Source organism: Cornus florida, unplaced genomic scaffold (assembly GCF_030987335.1).
Source record: "Cornus florida cultivar Cherokee Brave unplaced genomic scaffold, ASM3098733v1 CherokeeBrave_3.0.0_Hap2_Chr01, whole genome shotgun sequence".
In the NCBI taxonomy this organism is placed as follows: domain Eukaryota; kingdom Viridiplantae; phylum Streptophyta; class Magnoliopsida; order Cornales; family Cornaceae; genus Cornus; species Cornus florida.
In genome coordinates this window covers 81617139-81632598 of record NW_026775571.1, presented here as the reverse complement: position 1 = coordinate 81632598, position 15460 = coordinate 81617139, and the positions used below count along the sequence as shown (strand labels likewise).

The 15460-nt window shown below is 36.0% G+C and overlaps 1 protein-coding gene, 1 long non-coding RNA gene and 1 pseudogene across 2 annotated transcripts; all 3 read left to right on the top strand.

Annotated features, from left to right (window-relative positions):
• Positions 1-609: 609 nt before the first annotated feature.
• Positions 610-4474, top strand: LOC132302858 (TATA box-binding protein-associated factor RNA polymerase I subunit B). Its single transcript, XM_059799847.1, has 4 exons — positions 610-1482; positions 2099-2929; positions 3091-3224; positions 3762-4474. The coding sequence occupies exons 1-4, from the start codon at positions 909-911 to the stop codon at positions 4380-4382; spliced, it is 2160 nt and encodes a 719-aa protein (XP_059655830.1). The 5' UTR covers positions 610-908; the 3' UTR covers positions 4383-4474.
• An 858-nt stretch (positions 4475-5332) lies between these two features.
• Positions 5333-8790, top strand: LOC132276092 (myosin-binding protein 1-like; annotated as a pseudogene).
• A 943-nt stretch (positions 8791-9733) lies between these two features.
• On the top strand, positions 9734-15460 carry LOC132302866 (uncharacterized). The gene is made up of 4 exons (XR_009480948.1): positions 9734-10346; positions 11876-13024; positions 14379-14484; positions 14618-15460. It is a non-coding gene; the product is annotated as an uncharacterized LOC132302866 (long non-coding RNA).

Sequence of the window (15460 nt, the reverse complement as noted above, 5' to 3'; positions counted from 1 at the left end):
CTGGCAACGTAAAGAAAGAAGGAAAGATTTTTTGAGGAAGATTTTGATAATAGTTTTTAGCGTATATGTAATTATTTTACTTAATTTGATCAACTTAAAAAATTAACTTTAAAAATAAACTGATTTATTATTTAAAATTCCTAAATTTCTAATTTTTCTATAAAAAAATAAAATAATTTATTTGTCAAATTAATGGCCTAGGGGTTACTTTTACAAATTGAAGAAAGTTGAAGGTTTTATGCATTTTGTCCAATTAATTTATGCATTTGTTGTATAACAATTTCAAGGTTTAAGTTGCCAATTTTTTTTTGAACAAAACACAAAACACTTGTAACTTCAAAATTTGCTCACTATAACATTACATATATTTATTATTAATCAGCAGTCCTTTAATTGTCAAAAAGAAAATTAAATCATTTCATTATAGAACAATTAACAGATTCATTCTAACGAATTTTTGTGCACCCCATTATTACTAACCATTTGTTATTGAAAAAAAAAACCTGTGAGATTAGCCTTCCACGGAACTAAATTAAAATGTTAATACAGACCCTTTCATAGGGATTTTTAGTGTTTCAAAGAGCAACATCAGAAATTAAATTGAGTGGTAACTAATAGTTATATCCACCCCTGGGTGATGAACAAATACAAACAATTTCGATTTCGGATTCAGACCCATTCATTGGGGTTTAGGGTTTTAGAAACTACTGTCAGTTTGCATTCTCCACCGTAATTAGTAGTCCACTCATCTCTCTCTAGACTACTTCCACATTCTCTCTGTAACCAAAAAGAAGTAAACTTTACATCCTCAAGCGGAGCTTTACCAAGACAAAGAAGCAAAAGCCTTCAGCCACAGACACAGCCACCGCCACCATCGCCGCCCCGAGTATTGACCAACAGGCAGGTCAATGGCTAATCGATTGGATTGGCCGTGTCATGCCTGTGGCAACGTGGGATTCGAAGATGGCTCCGACGGCTTCTTCTACTGCACCCGTTGCGGCTCCCAAGCCGAAGGCATCATCGACACCGACGTCGCCGACGAAGACATGCTGGACCGAGGGGACGGCCATGGCGCACTCTACTCGGCCAATCACCGCCGCCAGATTAAAACCCCCCAGCCGATCTCTCTGTCCGAAGTGCAGTCCCAGACACAGTCCCAATTTTGGGACTCACTCAATGCCCTAGACGACGACATCGCGAAGACACAGGAGAGTAATGAGCCAACTGGACCGACTGATTTCGGGTTGGGTCCGAGGACTCTGAGCTACGAGGACTACTATTCGGAGGTCAGGATGAGGTATGTGATGGGTATTCAGATAATGATTCAGTTGCAATGTAAGGCTCTGGTTGAGAAATTCAAGGTGAATTCGATGATTTGTGGGCTGGCAGGCACAATTTGGTTGCGATTGGTTGCGTTGACTAGGGTTTTTGATGATAACTGGGCGGACGAGAAGTTCCATGATTCTGAATCACAGAAAGAAGGTATTACCATCAATTCCTATGTCTGATTTACACTGTGTGACTCTAAATATATTCATGTATGTATGTTTTTTTTTATTGTTGTACGATGATTAAGGGATTAATGGCTTGTGGGGAGGACTATATAATTTAAAGAGTTAAAAGCTTTGATTGTTTTCTGATGTTTTTGTGTACTCGAGGTAATAAGTGGTGAACTTATGGTTATGCACATCGACATTTTCACATGGATAACTGTGTTTTATTCTTTGCATATATCTTTTAATGTTGTATGATGATTAAGGATTATGGGGAGGACTACATATTTGCGAAAAATTAGAGCAGATAGTGCACCGTCAATGCCTGGAATTTGATTGTTGTATGACGATGACGGGTTTATTAAAAGGACTATGTATTTATGGGTAATGTACTTTCAATGTTTCAGAACGGAAAATGTTGTAATATTGTCTTTTTCTTTGCATGTTTTCTTTTGTTGTTCATCATCTATTGACAGACTGGCACACGCGTGCAATCAACTGGCTTCACCCTATCTATACATGCCACATGTGTGTATATTTAAGTGATTTTATTACGTCTAGTTTCATGGCTTTAGTTATCTTTTACTTCTCATGTTTGGTTTCAGAACAGCCAGGTGATTCTAAGCCTCAAGCTAAATATCGTGCGGAACCCCACAACCTATATGGACAGCGAGCAGTAATGATATGGCATAAATCATTGAGCAAGACAATACCCTTATCTTGTTCTTTAGTGATTTCATATCTGGCATGTCACATTGCGAGGGAGGCAGTCCTGCCAACAGATATATTGAAGTGGTCTCTTGAAGGGAAGCTTCCTTATTTTGCTGCTTTTGTTGAAATTGAGAAACAAATTGGACCTCCTTCACGTGCATGTCCATTAAGTTCAAGTCTAATGTTCAGACCAACACATCCTGTTCCATCACAGAAGTTGGAATCACTGGCTGCATCTATTGCTCAGAAAATTGGCTTAGAATTGCCTCCAGTGAACTTCTATCCTATAGCTTCTCGCTACCTCAGGCAGTTGTCCATTCCTATTGGAAAAATTATTCCACATGCTTGCCGCATATACGAGTGGTCAATGCCTTCAGAGTTATGGTTGTCAGCTAATGAGTTTAGGCTTCCTTCTCGTGTCTATGTAATGTCAATATTGATCGTGGCAATAAGGATCCTGTATAATATAAATGGTTTTGGTAAATGGGAAATGAGTTTGTCTAGTTCCACTAATCATTCTTCACCGGCTCACGAGAAAGAAAAGTTGGAAACCATGTGTGATTCCGATGCAACGGATGATGCTAAGCAGGACTCTTCTGATGATTTAGAAGATTCAGGTCCAGATGCTTCAATAAACGAATTACATGTTGAGAATTCCGAGCTGGATGCTGCGGAGCTTCTGCTCAATCTTGAAGCAAGATATGATGAGCTGGGTGACGCATACGGTAAGTATTTTGTATATATTATTTATATTTATGTACGTTATGCCAAGCCTTGCTAAAACATTTATTACTTTCTCCTAATAGCTGGCCATGGTTTTGTGATTTTTCTTTTGTTTTATATTTTAAAAATATAGTGCTTTCTACTTATTTTTCCCCATGGACAGACTTTTCCAAGGACTTGCCATCATATCTTCAATACTGTAAGGATGTGGTCTTTGCCGGTTTAGAACCATCATTTGAGGATCATGAGGAGGCGAAATTAATTGATGAATTTTGGGATTTTTATCAGAATCAAAAGGTGATTATGTTTCTCAATTGTATGTGTTAATTATTTATTTGTTTTTGTATTTGCAGCCTAAGAATGGGATATGGTGCTTGTATATATTGATATAATTCATTACTTCTCTTGGGAAAAAAAAATTTAGCTGGTTGTTTAACTTGAAATTTCTCAAAGTTTTACTTTCAAACATTTACTGTTCATGTTGTCAGGGCACTAGAAGAGGTTTGATGTTTATTTGATCATTTCTTGGCGCTGTTAGCACAAACATAATTTGAGCACTTTCAAGAAATTTTTTTTTTTCACTTGTTGGATGCACATTTATCTCTTTGGTGCTTTTTGAGGGTTGATTGTTGTTCTGTTGATCTCTTTAATATATTTTGAGGCCGGTGGGAGTGTGGTCTCTTTTATTTTTATTTTATTACTACACCTCAGTTTGCATAATCTGTAGGGCAATTTTGGGGGGGGTTTTGGCTGTAAAGGATATTGTTTGCTCCTCTATTTTTTTAGGCTGAGGTTTACAAAGTCACCAGAATAATATGAATTTGTTGATTTCAGGATTTTGAATCATCAGATGAACAGAGAATGGGCAGTAGTGGTTTGCAGAACAAGAGATCAAGAATTGACATTAGGAGCACGGGAAAAGAGAACAAGAAAATGAGGGAAGAAGGGTCTGCGAGCATTTCATCCACAGATGGTGTAAGCTATTATGATGATGAATGCCTGCAACAGACCATGAATCATGACAATAGCTCTATGGGAGATGAGGATTCTGTGCCTGGTGGCCAAGCTTTCTCAGAGTCCCAAAAATCTAGAGCCATTAGAAAATTGAAGTCAAACATGGAGGAGAATAGGTTTTGTTACATTCCACCAAGAGTCAATGTCAAGAGATATGATTACCTTCACTATGTTAGGAAGAGGGATAAAGGTGCCTTCACCTATGCTGCCCATGCCGATTATTACATTTTGCTTCGTTCTTGTGCAAAGGTAGTCCAAGTTGACATCAGGAGTATGCACACTGGAGTTTTGAGTTTCGAAAGGAGACTGGCTTGGCTGGAAAAGAGAATTGACCACTGCTTGCATTTGAATCCTCCAAATAGATCTTGTGAGTTTTGTAGTGATGAGATGCAACAAAATGCTGCAGATGATTCCATTGGTTTCTCAGAGTTGAATTTGTGACACAATCTAAGCTTTAATTTAGAAAGAGTTTCTTTTGTTGAATTACAAATGTATAATTTGGAAATGAGAGTTCATTATGCTTTTTTGGTGTCCGTATTATCCTATCCCATTTTGACCACTTCGATATATAGTAAGCTGATAACTTGAGCGTCTTTGTTTCATGTTTAATATATTTTCTTGAAGTGACAAATCATACAATGCAAAGAGCAGCGGCCAGGCCAAACACGGTCTTGCACTTGCAGCGTTGATGACTGATTTTAGTCAGATTCTAGCATGAATTGTGTCACGTCATCTGTTTACTAAAATTGATACTGAATTAGTACATTGAAGATAAATATAGTGAAGTGTGTACCAGTACGTTATTAAGCAAACAAGCTGAGCTCAAACTTATTTTCTAAGCTTGTTTGATAAGTGAGTGGAGCCGGAACAATTCATGGCTCGGCTGGTTAGGCTCATGAACATGTTCGCGAACATGTGTTCATGAACAAGGTTGGTAAAAGGCTGGTAAACGGTACTCGTTCACTAGGGACTGTTTGGATTTTTAGTTATTTTTTCCCCTTAACAATCTTGATCTCAAGCTCATAAGTGTATAGAGCCAAAAGTATAATATTTGTCAGCGCATGCTAATTACAAGGTCGGTGGGCTTTTAGCTTCTGATTTGGGTGTGTAGAGTTTTATGAGTAGTGATTGTCTATGAGGAATTTTTTCTTTTTCTTTTTAGGCATGTAGGGGTGTTAGGATCATGGGTTTTGTTTATAGTTTTGTTTTTTTTTTTATTTTTTATCTTTGATTGGCGGTACACATTAAGTTTAGTATGGGTTTTGATCCTTCATGAGAAATGGGTTTGTCTGTTTTTTTTTTGCTCTTTTATATTTATTAAAATTTGTTTTAGTAGCTTGTGTTAAAACTTATAGGGTATATCTCAGGGGTTTTATGAGTATCAGTTCTATATGAGGATTGGGTTTGCTGAAGATTTTGTTTTGTTAACTTATTATGGTACATATTAGGATTTTATGAATATTTATCGCACAAGACAATTGAGTTCATATTTTAATCTATATTGGCTTTTTATTAGGTTCAGCTTTGGGGTATATGTGTGTGTTTATTGAGTATTGATCTTTTGTGAGAATAACGTTGATTTTCTTAGCTTCTGTTTCAGGGTACTTGTTAGTGTATATCAGTTATTTATCATAGTAGAAACAAGTTATTTTTATCGGCGCAATCTACTCCTATTTGGTTACAAAATTTGCCCATTACTCTGAACTGCAAATTATGGACGCTTTGCTCAAGACTTGATCATGTTTTTGGCAACAAAATGGATGGATATTTTTGGGATTTGTTCTGCGGCAGTCATTTATTGGAGATCTCATCTTAGTTCTTTGTCCCGTTCACAATAAACTTATTGATGCTCATAGAATGTGTGAAAGTTGCCTCTTCTCGTTTGCCAAAACAAATGAGTTTTATTCCTAATCATATAACCATTGGTAGGTAAAATTGACTTTGATCCTCATCTTGGGTTTGATCAGGACCCGTTACTTCACTATAATGATCTTGGTTCTTCAGGGATAAGAAATTGTTCTTGTTGCAGTGAGCAATGGATTTCAGGAGGTTATGCCCAAAAAGTGCTTCAGGCTAAATCAGTTGGGTTGGAGGCTACTGAACTTGGTGTACCTCTATCAACCACTCTTGCGCATAATTGTGATGACCTGAAGAAGATAAAGGAGGAACCATCTGGTTCACTTAGAACTTCTGATATGAAAAAGGATGGTATTGATCCATTTTCTCATATAGAATACATGCAGGTCAACATTACTTCTGATTCTGAATCAGAAATACCACTTTTTCGTGACGTGGAGTTGATGATGCTACTGCTCTAATTCCTGAAATTGATGATCGCAATGAAGTTTTTGTGGTTCAATATGCACATCTGAACCTCTCATTATTGATACCTCTAGTTTCCATTCCAGAGCCCTCACATTTTGAGTCACAGGTGCAGATGGACGCAAGTGTGCCGGTTAGGAAAAGTGACATAGTCCACACTGAGGGTAATGCGAGGGGAAGAGGAAGACCAAAGCTAACGTGGGTAGAGTTAGTAAAGAAAGATATGTTAACATGTGGATTGACTGAGACTATCGTCTTAAATGGAACAGAATGAAAACATAGGATTCATTGAGCCGACCCCAAGTAATTGGGAAAAGGCTTGATGGTGGTGGTGGTTGTTGTGTAGGTGCAGATGGACATTGTTGACCCCCACCATCCGCTGCCACTATCAGGCATGGGTTGGAGGAACTAAACGGGCAACAAGTTGAGTACAAGGCTGATCCTTCTGCTGCATCTGAGAGCGGTTTTTTGATGAGGTCCCTTCAACATCCAAAATCATGGAAACTCCTGTTGAAGTATCAAGAGGCACCTGTAAGTTCGAAGTTTCTGGGATATTGCTTTTACATTTTATTCATCTTTCTTTTCAAAATGAGCCTATGGACTCCAAATCACCAAATAAAATCAAGGCCACAAAATCTTTTTCATCACCTTTCTTTTTGGGATAAGTTCATGTGGCTTGTCCATAGCATTGACAGTGAATATAAAATTCCCCTATTCCCCCATCTTTCAATGCTTACTAAAAGATGCGGTCATTTTTTAGTATCCTAAAATTCGTTTCATCTTAAATGTTTAAGTATGTTTTGGGATTCTGGTATTAAATCCAGTTGACATGATAATCATGTGCTAAAATATTATGAGAATCATTTTTTCCCCCAATGTTCATATGCTATCTTAACATAATATAAAAGAAAATAATGTGAAGTCTGAATTTGTCGTTATTTGTTGCAGTTATAATTGACTTTGTTCTGTTCTCTTGTATTTATTGGTTTCTTGCAGTTGATGCTCAAGCAACAGGTGAGTTTGGGCAAAACGTTTTTACTGAGAGTGGATAAATCTTTAAGGCGGGAAGGGGCCAATTATGGCAAGTAAAACATGCATATAATTGAACTGTGTTCTTAGCGGTGCTGGTTCACAGATGCCTAATTACTTGGGTCTCGGGGTGCTTATAAGCTAGCTGTTGGCAATAGGGGAGGACATTTATCTGGAGTGCTTTCAGAGCAAGGGTCTATGAAGAATCCGATAAGAGTACTGAAGATTTGAAGCTCTTGTTGTCACAAATATCTGTTGCTCGAGGAATTGAATTATTATTGAATGATACAGTGTCTGGAAATAATGACGAGTTAAAAATCTCTGATGCTTCTAGCTCTGTCAGAATGCAGATACTTCAAAAAAAGGATTAAACTTGGAAGAAATGAGTGGTTTGTCTCTAGATGGAAGCTTTGTCGGTGAAATCGAAGGTGAAAGTGTGGTTGAGCGGTTAAACCACCAGATTGAGCACAATAGAAAGGTAATAAGTGCTTTGAATAAGGAATTAGAGGAAGAAAGAAGTGCTTCTGCAGTCGCTGTAAATCAAGCAATGGCCATGATTACTAGATTACAGGAGGAGAAAGTGACACTCCATATGGAAACTTTGCAATGCCTAAGGCTAATGGAAGAGTAAACTGAATATGATGGGGAAGCACTGCAGAAATCAATGACGTTCTTGAAGAGAAGGAGAAAGAAATAAGAGATTTAGAAGCTGAACTTGATTTGTATAGGAAGAAATTTGGAGAATCAGTGTTGGAAAACATATTGGAACCACTTGTGATTGGAAGGCAGAAGATGTGAGAGAGAAATGTTCTGATGCAATTCGCATTAATAATAGTGCGAGTGTTCCTGGCAATTCAGATACCAAGAAATAATGTATCTGCAATAGAATTGAAGGAACGGTAATGTCATTTGGGGATAAGAGTGCAGATACTGCAAATAATTCAGTGTTAGAGTTTGAAGAAACTGAAGAAAAGGTTTCATCTATTTTCTCATAATGGAATTGTCCAGAACGTGACTAATGGTGAATATTTTGGAAAAGAAGAAGATGGGTTGTGTCATTTATTGGAAAGAGCTTAACTCTAAAGGGGGTTCTGCAGTAAAACATTGAAGTGAAAAGAATGATTTGTCAATGCAAAAAGATGCTACTGTACTTGAAGAAAACCCTTGTGCTCAAGAAGGATTTATTTCACCATTTGAGAACCCCCACTTTGGTAGCAATAATATTGAATCTGATTGTGGTGGGGAAGACTCGTCCTTGGTCCATAAAGCGTCTGATCTTGATTCTCTTGTAAATGAAGTTTCTAATCAAAGTGGCAGGTTGGAAGCACTTGAGACAGATCATAATTTTGTTGAGCATTCCTTTAACGCACTAAAAAATGGAGACGAGGGTCTTAAATTCATTTAAGAGATAGCTTGACACCTGGGAGAACTACTAAGGATTGGGATTAACGGAAAAAAATTAACCTCTTGCTTGGGATTTATGTCAATACCATGATAAAGGTGAACATTCTGACCCGCATTCTACTCATTTCAACATATATGCATAGTTCCTATTGAGATGTTTGATTTATATCTGATACGCTTGAATAGAAATTCTTTGAAATTGATCTGTATTTGTACTTTCATGTAAGTGGCCTTCAAGAAGTGATAGGTCAGTTTAGAGAATCAGCTAACATGTGCGTGCACATCATTGGGCCACTTGCTATTTTGAAGTTAAATAGCATGCCTTATTTTCTTGTATCGATATGTGAGTTTGCTTTGCATGCATATGGCAAGATTGATGCGACTTCCAAATTCAAACGAGTTGCGTTCTTTTCTTGTAAATTCTTGCAATGCCAATCATCCATCTCAACATCTTCATTTCAGCTTCGCTCATAGTCTCAATTTCAAAACATGTTTCTCAATTGTCAAACATTATCTATATGGAGATATCTTGAAAATTTTATTTAGAACACAAATGCAGTAATGCAAAAAAATTTTGGACGGTCAAGCATGACCTAACTATATAGTGCTGTCGAATGGTGGGAAAAAGTTGTTAAATGAATTAGAAAAGGCTGTCATACAAAAGGAAGTTGATAAATTGTCGATTTCTACTATTTTCCTACATTTTTTCATAAACCAAATGTGGGCGTCAATTAAACATTGAATTTGATTTGTGAAATGATCTGTGTTTTGTAACAGGAGAGACCCTTTTACAGTGAAGATGGTGAGGATTTCAATTTCAGTAATTTGGGTTATGTTGTTATGGTGTTATTGGACTGCAATGGCAGAGGAGGCAGAGTACATGATGTACAAAGACCCAAATCAGCCCGTGGAGGTTCGAATCGAGGACTTTATGAGTCAAATGACTTTGGAAGAGAAGATTGGTCAAATGGTGCAGATTGACAGGACTGTTGCTACTGTTGAGATAGTGAGGGACTACTCTATTGGTAATAAATCTATAAATGCATGAATTTATAAAAAAAAATTTACTGCATTCTTCATTTTAAACAAGGAAGCGCAAAAATTCCTTTTCTTTTCTCTGTTCACACACGCTTTTGATGCATTCATACGTCCCAAATGCATTGGGGAATTCAATGGGGAAACTTACTTTCTTTAATATGCCCCTTAATAATACTAGTGTCTAAAAAGCTATAAGCTTTATTCATTTATTAAACTTTCTATCATCTTCTTGTTTTTATATGCAAGAGTAAGTCCATTTATTTATGAAATGAACTTGTTCCTAAAATTCATTGAAGTTACAGTTCATAATGATTGAATTTACCTTTTGAATTTAATAGAATAAGAAAGAAAAAGAGCAATGAATCAATGGAGAACATTATGGAATGGAGATACACTTGGTGTTAGTGCAGGGAGCGTATTGAGTGAAGGTGGTAGTAGTGTTGCAGATTGTGAGGTTGGGTTAATATGGTGAATGACTTTCAGAAAGGGTCATTATCTAGCCGCTTGGGAATCCCAATGTTGTATGGAATTGATGCTGCTTACGGGCACAACAATGTCTATAAAGGCTAAAGCTACAATATTCCCACAAAATATTGGGCTCGGACCTACAAGGTAAGTAAAAATGTCTTGAGTTCTTTGGGGGAACATTGTTCTAATCATCGTAGCCATTCTCTTTTTTCTTTTTTTCTTTTTTTTTTTTTTTTTTTTTTTTTTTTTAAAGGAAAAAAAAAAATTGTCATTCATGGAATCCTAAATTTTTAACATATAAAAATATAATATATTATTGCTATTACTTTCGTTTTTTTCTTTTTTTCTTTTTTTTTTTTAACTTTTTTTCCCCTGATATATCATCTAAAATCAAGTTATAAGATTTACAAACACTTTTATGAAGATGATGTATCAATGTCAGATAAATTTTGGACACCAATAACATCTTATAAATGTGTCCATGATTTTGAAAGTAAATTTTATTATTATGGACACCTGGGGAGACATCTTAGACACTTTAATATGACTTATGTTGCACAAACATATTCTACTAGGAACCGTGTTCAATTATCTTTGAAACAAGATGATCAAACCCTGGAATATACAATCTCTCTTTTTTAAGAAAATTTCACATTGTACATATGACCATCACAAGTTAAACATGCAATGGAACTTATTATTATTATTTTCATAAATAATGGAACTTGTTATTATAAGACAAGAATTTAATTATAATGGTAAAAATATAATTAGAGAATAGCAGTGGTATATTTAATGTATAAGGTTTATGGACATTAAAGAGTATATAAATTCGAAAATTAATCAAAGTTATATAATTGCGATATCCACACCTTATCATATTCTATTCTTTTTAGTATTGAGTCGGTGTCATATTGTGTCCATGCCCCATGTCCGTGTTTATGCTACTTAAACCAAGGTTTCATTCTTGCATCTCCTCCTACTTATTTTTGAGTTTCCAATAGAAAACTTGATATTGTTTGCCAAAAGATGTCATCTATTCATTCTTAAGTCTTAATGCATTTGGTGAGCAACCCTGTCAGTTCAATTAAAGCCTTTTAAAATTGCAATATATTAATTATCCATTACATTTCTGCTGTTACCATTGCATATTTTTTATTCTTAAGCTTCTCTTGGACGATGAAATGTATCTTTTTTTTTTTTATAATTGGGTTGCATACTTTGACCGAATTATAAACCTTTCATGACAAGGAACTTTCTGCTCACCTAAACACTATCTATTGGTGCTTTATTTTATGGCACAAGTATATGCTGTATGATCGGTCTGTTACAAAATTGTAATACAACTAAATATAGATATTCTACTAAGTTTCACTTTTGAGGAGGATTGGAGAAGTCAGAGTTACAGGGATTCCCTACATATTTTCTTAACAAATTCATAATTAATAAGTGGCTAATCTGATATCATATTGGTTATGTGATCAAATGTTTTACATTAAATCTCCTCCGTGCCATCATTATTAGACCAAACTTTGATTATGAATTTAGGTACAATTACCCAATAGCTAAAAAATCCTCAATTACCTGAACCTCATTTCTTAACGTTCTCTTTTTCTCCCGATGAGCTCATATATTTAGATATATTTATTTATTTATTTATTAATTTTCGGCAGGAACAAGGTTGCAGCTTGAGCAAAGCACTTTGTGGGCGATGGTGGGACAACAAAGGGCATCAATGAGAACCACACATTGACTGAAATGCATGGAATGTTTAGCATCCACATGCCCACATACAACGACTCCATCAATAAAGGTATTATAACAATCATTGTTTCCTACTCTATCTGGAACGGTGAAAATGTGCATGCCAATCGCGATCTATTTACCGGATTCCTCAGGGATACACTTGAAGTTTTAGGTAAAGTTCACTTGGTAACATCCACACTACGAGTCTGTAATTATCTCTCAGATATTTAATTTAGGAGCTTGTTACATGGAACAATACAGCTGAACCATGTCCTTTTTGTTGAACTGGTCTATGTCCATCTGTATTTGCCTCTTTGCTAATGTCAAAAATATTCTCACGTGTTGGGGATTTATGTTTCAAAATCTATTCACATTGTCTGGTCATATACCTCTGGTCTGAACTTCTACTTATCTCCTAGCTAATTTCTGAGTTCAATGTGTTTTTCTTTCTGGTCTAAGTGCTGCATATTCCTGTGCTAATTAGTCTATGCATAAAGGCTTGTTTGGCTTTGTCACTCAGCTAGTATTAATCTCATGTAATCTGGAGGAGCACCTGTATCAAATGCAGGTCAGTCATGTACTTCTCACGTGCCTCACAGCTGGTACATTGCTAAAAGTGCTGTGTCTGCAAAAAGTATGTGCTGTCCTTTAGTCGTGCCTGCAGAATTCATTTTCAGAGGGCATTTCAGTCTATGCTCTCTATATAACAGAATTGCAGAGAGATTCAGTAACATTCTCTCTGAAATAAAGTGGTGAATATCCTCTCCCTATGACTCAGCTACAGCAGTCATTCCTATCCACAGTGTTGTGTCAGCTGCTTCTTTAGATGAGGCCCAAGGCTGCTAATGTGGGGGTGCAGAGAAATTGAGAGAGTGTGTCTTACGAGCTGAAGCAATTCTCTGAGATAAAAAATCAGTCCTGAAAACTCTTCCTAGATCATCAGAGTGTATTGTTCTACCATGGGATAGACAACAGTCTCTGCATACTATATGCTGCTGTCACTGTATGAAGCTGATGGACTGCCAATCTGATGTTTAGAAGATTCTATCTTCAGTGCTCACTGGTTTTGATCTGAGGTATATCTCATTCACATTTTAAGCTCATTTCAGCTAGTAATCATCAAAGACACATTCAGATTTCACTCTTATCACATATATGCTTTCTGTGTGCTGAAACATACTGCTGCTGTTCTAAGGTTTTCAGTTTCTGTATCTCAAGTTATAATAGTTGTATCTCTTATCTTGTAATAGCTTGAGAGCTGTATTTTCTGATTGTATTCATCTGTTGAGAAGTGTTGTGATCATGTATAGTCCAAGCAGTGGGTGCTTTGGACAGGGGGAGTGCTGAGTGCACTTGTATTGATGGTGGTGAGTGATCGAATGTGAGAACCTGAGTGTGTACTCTCCTAATCATTCATAGTGGACAGTTTGGGTGAGCTCCCATAGATCCAAGGTTTTGAACTCCATTTTGGAGTTATTTTCCTTGTAAAAATTCTCAGTGTATGGATGACTCTGACTGGTGCATTTTTACAAACACTCAAGTAATTAGGGTTTCATTACAAAGTGGTACATAATTCTCTGAGTGCTGTGAGTGAACCAAAATTGATTCAAGAAAAAGAATCATTGAACCAATTTGCCCCTCCCCTTTTGGTTCAACACTTTTAAGGGAACTCATATTAGCACAGATCTGCAGTCAAACAACTATGTGCTTGGAGACAATTGCTTACCATAAATGAGAGGGAACTTTTAGCTCCCTTGTCAAATTGGAATTTGATAAATCTTTTTTTTATTATTTTAAATATGTAATGTTATGTTTAATTTATTTTCTTTCGTTACGTCTTAGTGTGTCTTGGATGTTCCTTAGATTTGAAGGTACCATTTTACTTTCAGTGGCATTTGAAGTAGAAGTTAGTCTAAGATGGGACTTATCATGGAAAATAGGAACTTTATCCTAGTTCATGGAATGTGATCATTCTTGGGTCATTTTTTTTTTTTTTTTTTGATGAGTACATTCTTGGCTCTTCTTGAAATAGCAAAATTTAAAACTTCTATCATTATTTGTGATATGACTTCAGTCTTGTTAAATGGCTTTCCAAATTGAAATGCTGTGTGAAATCAAAATGTAAATGGTGCCACTCAAATGAGATTGAAATGCTGTGTGAAATCAAAATGTAAATGGTGCCACTCAAATGAGTTATGTTCAAACACCCTATATTATTAATGTATACGGAGTAAACTTTATTAAGCTATATCAAAAAAATTAAAAAGGAAAAATCACATATTTTACATATTCACGTTCTTCAAATCCTGTTTTTTGTTGTATGCCAAATCTAACAATCTGTACCTTTGATCGTCATTTGTTCATAATTCTATGTCACCTAGACCTGAAGTACCTTTGGCAACTGTACTAATTGTTAGAATGAATTGTCAGGGTTTTGTTATCTCAGATTGGGAGGGCATTGACAGGATTTCTTCTCCACCACATTCAAACTAACACTAGCTCCGTCCAATTTAGTATTCTAGTTGGCATCAACATGGTTAGTGGCTCTCTTTATGGGCGAATGTCAGTTTAAAACTGAATTGAAGAAAAAACCCTGGCTCCCCCTGTATAGTTGATGCAGCCGTATGGGAGTGATTTAAAACTGAGTCACTGCTGTGGGTGTTTTTCAGGTCATTTTCCTATACAACTATACCGAGTTCATTGACGATCTCATCTTCCTGATTATATAAATAAGGGTATCCCAATGGACCGTATTGATGATGCTGATCTTGATCAGCCTAGTTCATGAGGTTGTAAGCCAGGTTAGTAGATCGTTCCATTATTGGGTTTCAAATTTCTAACCTTTCAAACTTATCACTCTTCTAGTTAGTTTTGGCTATATATATATATTTCCAAGATGGCTTCCTTATATTGGCCATTTTATTTCTTTGGGTAAAGCTACTTTAATGCATGCATATTTTGTATTTGGATAGTGAAAACTCGGGATATGCAAAGACTACAGGTGAAATCTTTTTGGAATGTGAAAATATTGTGGGAATTGGGAAGATATCGTAGATTCATAATCTAATAACATAGTGGAACGAACTGAAAGCATTGCTTGCTAGCAAAGGAAATAGGGGAAACTACTTTTTATCATTTTTTATATTAATCAAAATTTTTTTTTTGTTTTTTGTTTTTGTTGCACAATTCTCAGCTGTTTTACTCGAAGATTCATATTCATTCAAGTTGAAACCTTTTTAATGATAACAAATGAGCATTATTAAGGAGATTCTTCGGAAGAGAATGTTGTTTCCATGAGTTGGACATGTCAACCTCCTTGGATGATTTGGCTATTCCTATGGGGTACCTTAGCTTGTATTAAGAAGAAGAAAAAAGAGAGTTATATATAGTCTCTACGCATATAGACTCTGTATTACTACCATGATCTTATCATTTCCAGTTTTATTTTTTATTAGTACTTTGAGTAATGTTTTCAATCCCAGCATCTTGACTGAATGTCCTATTAACATTAT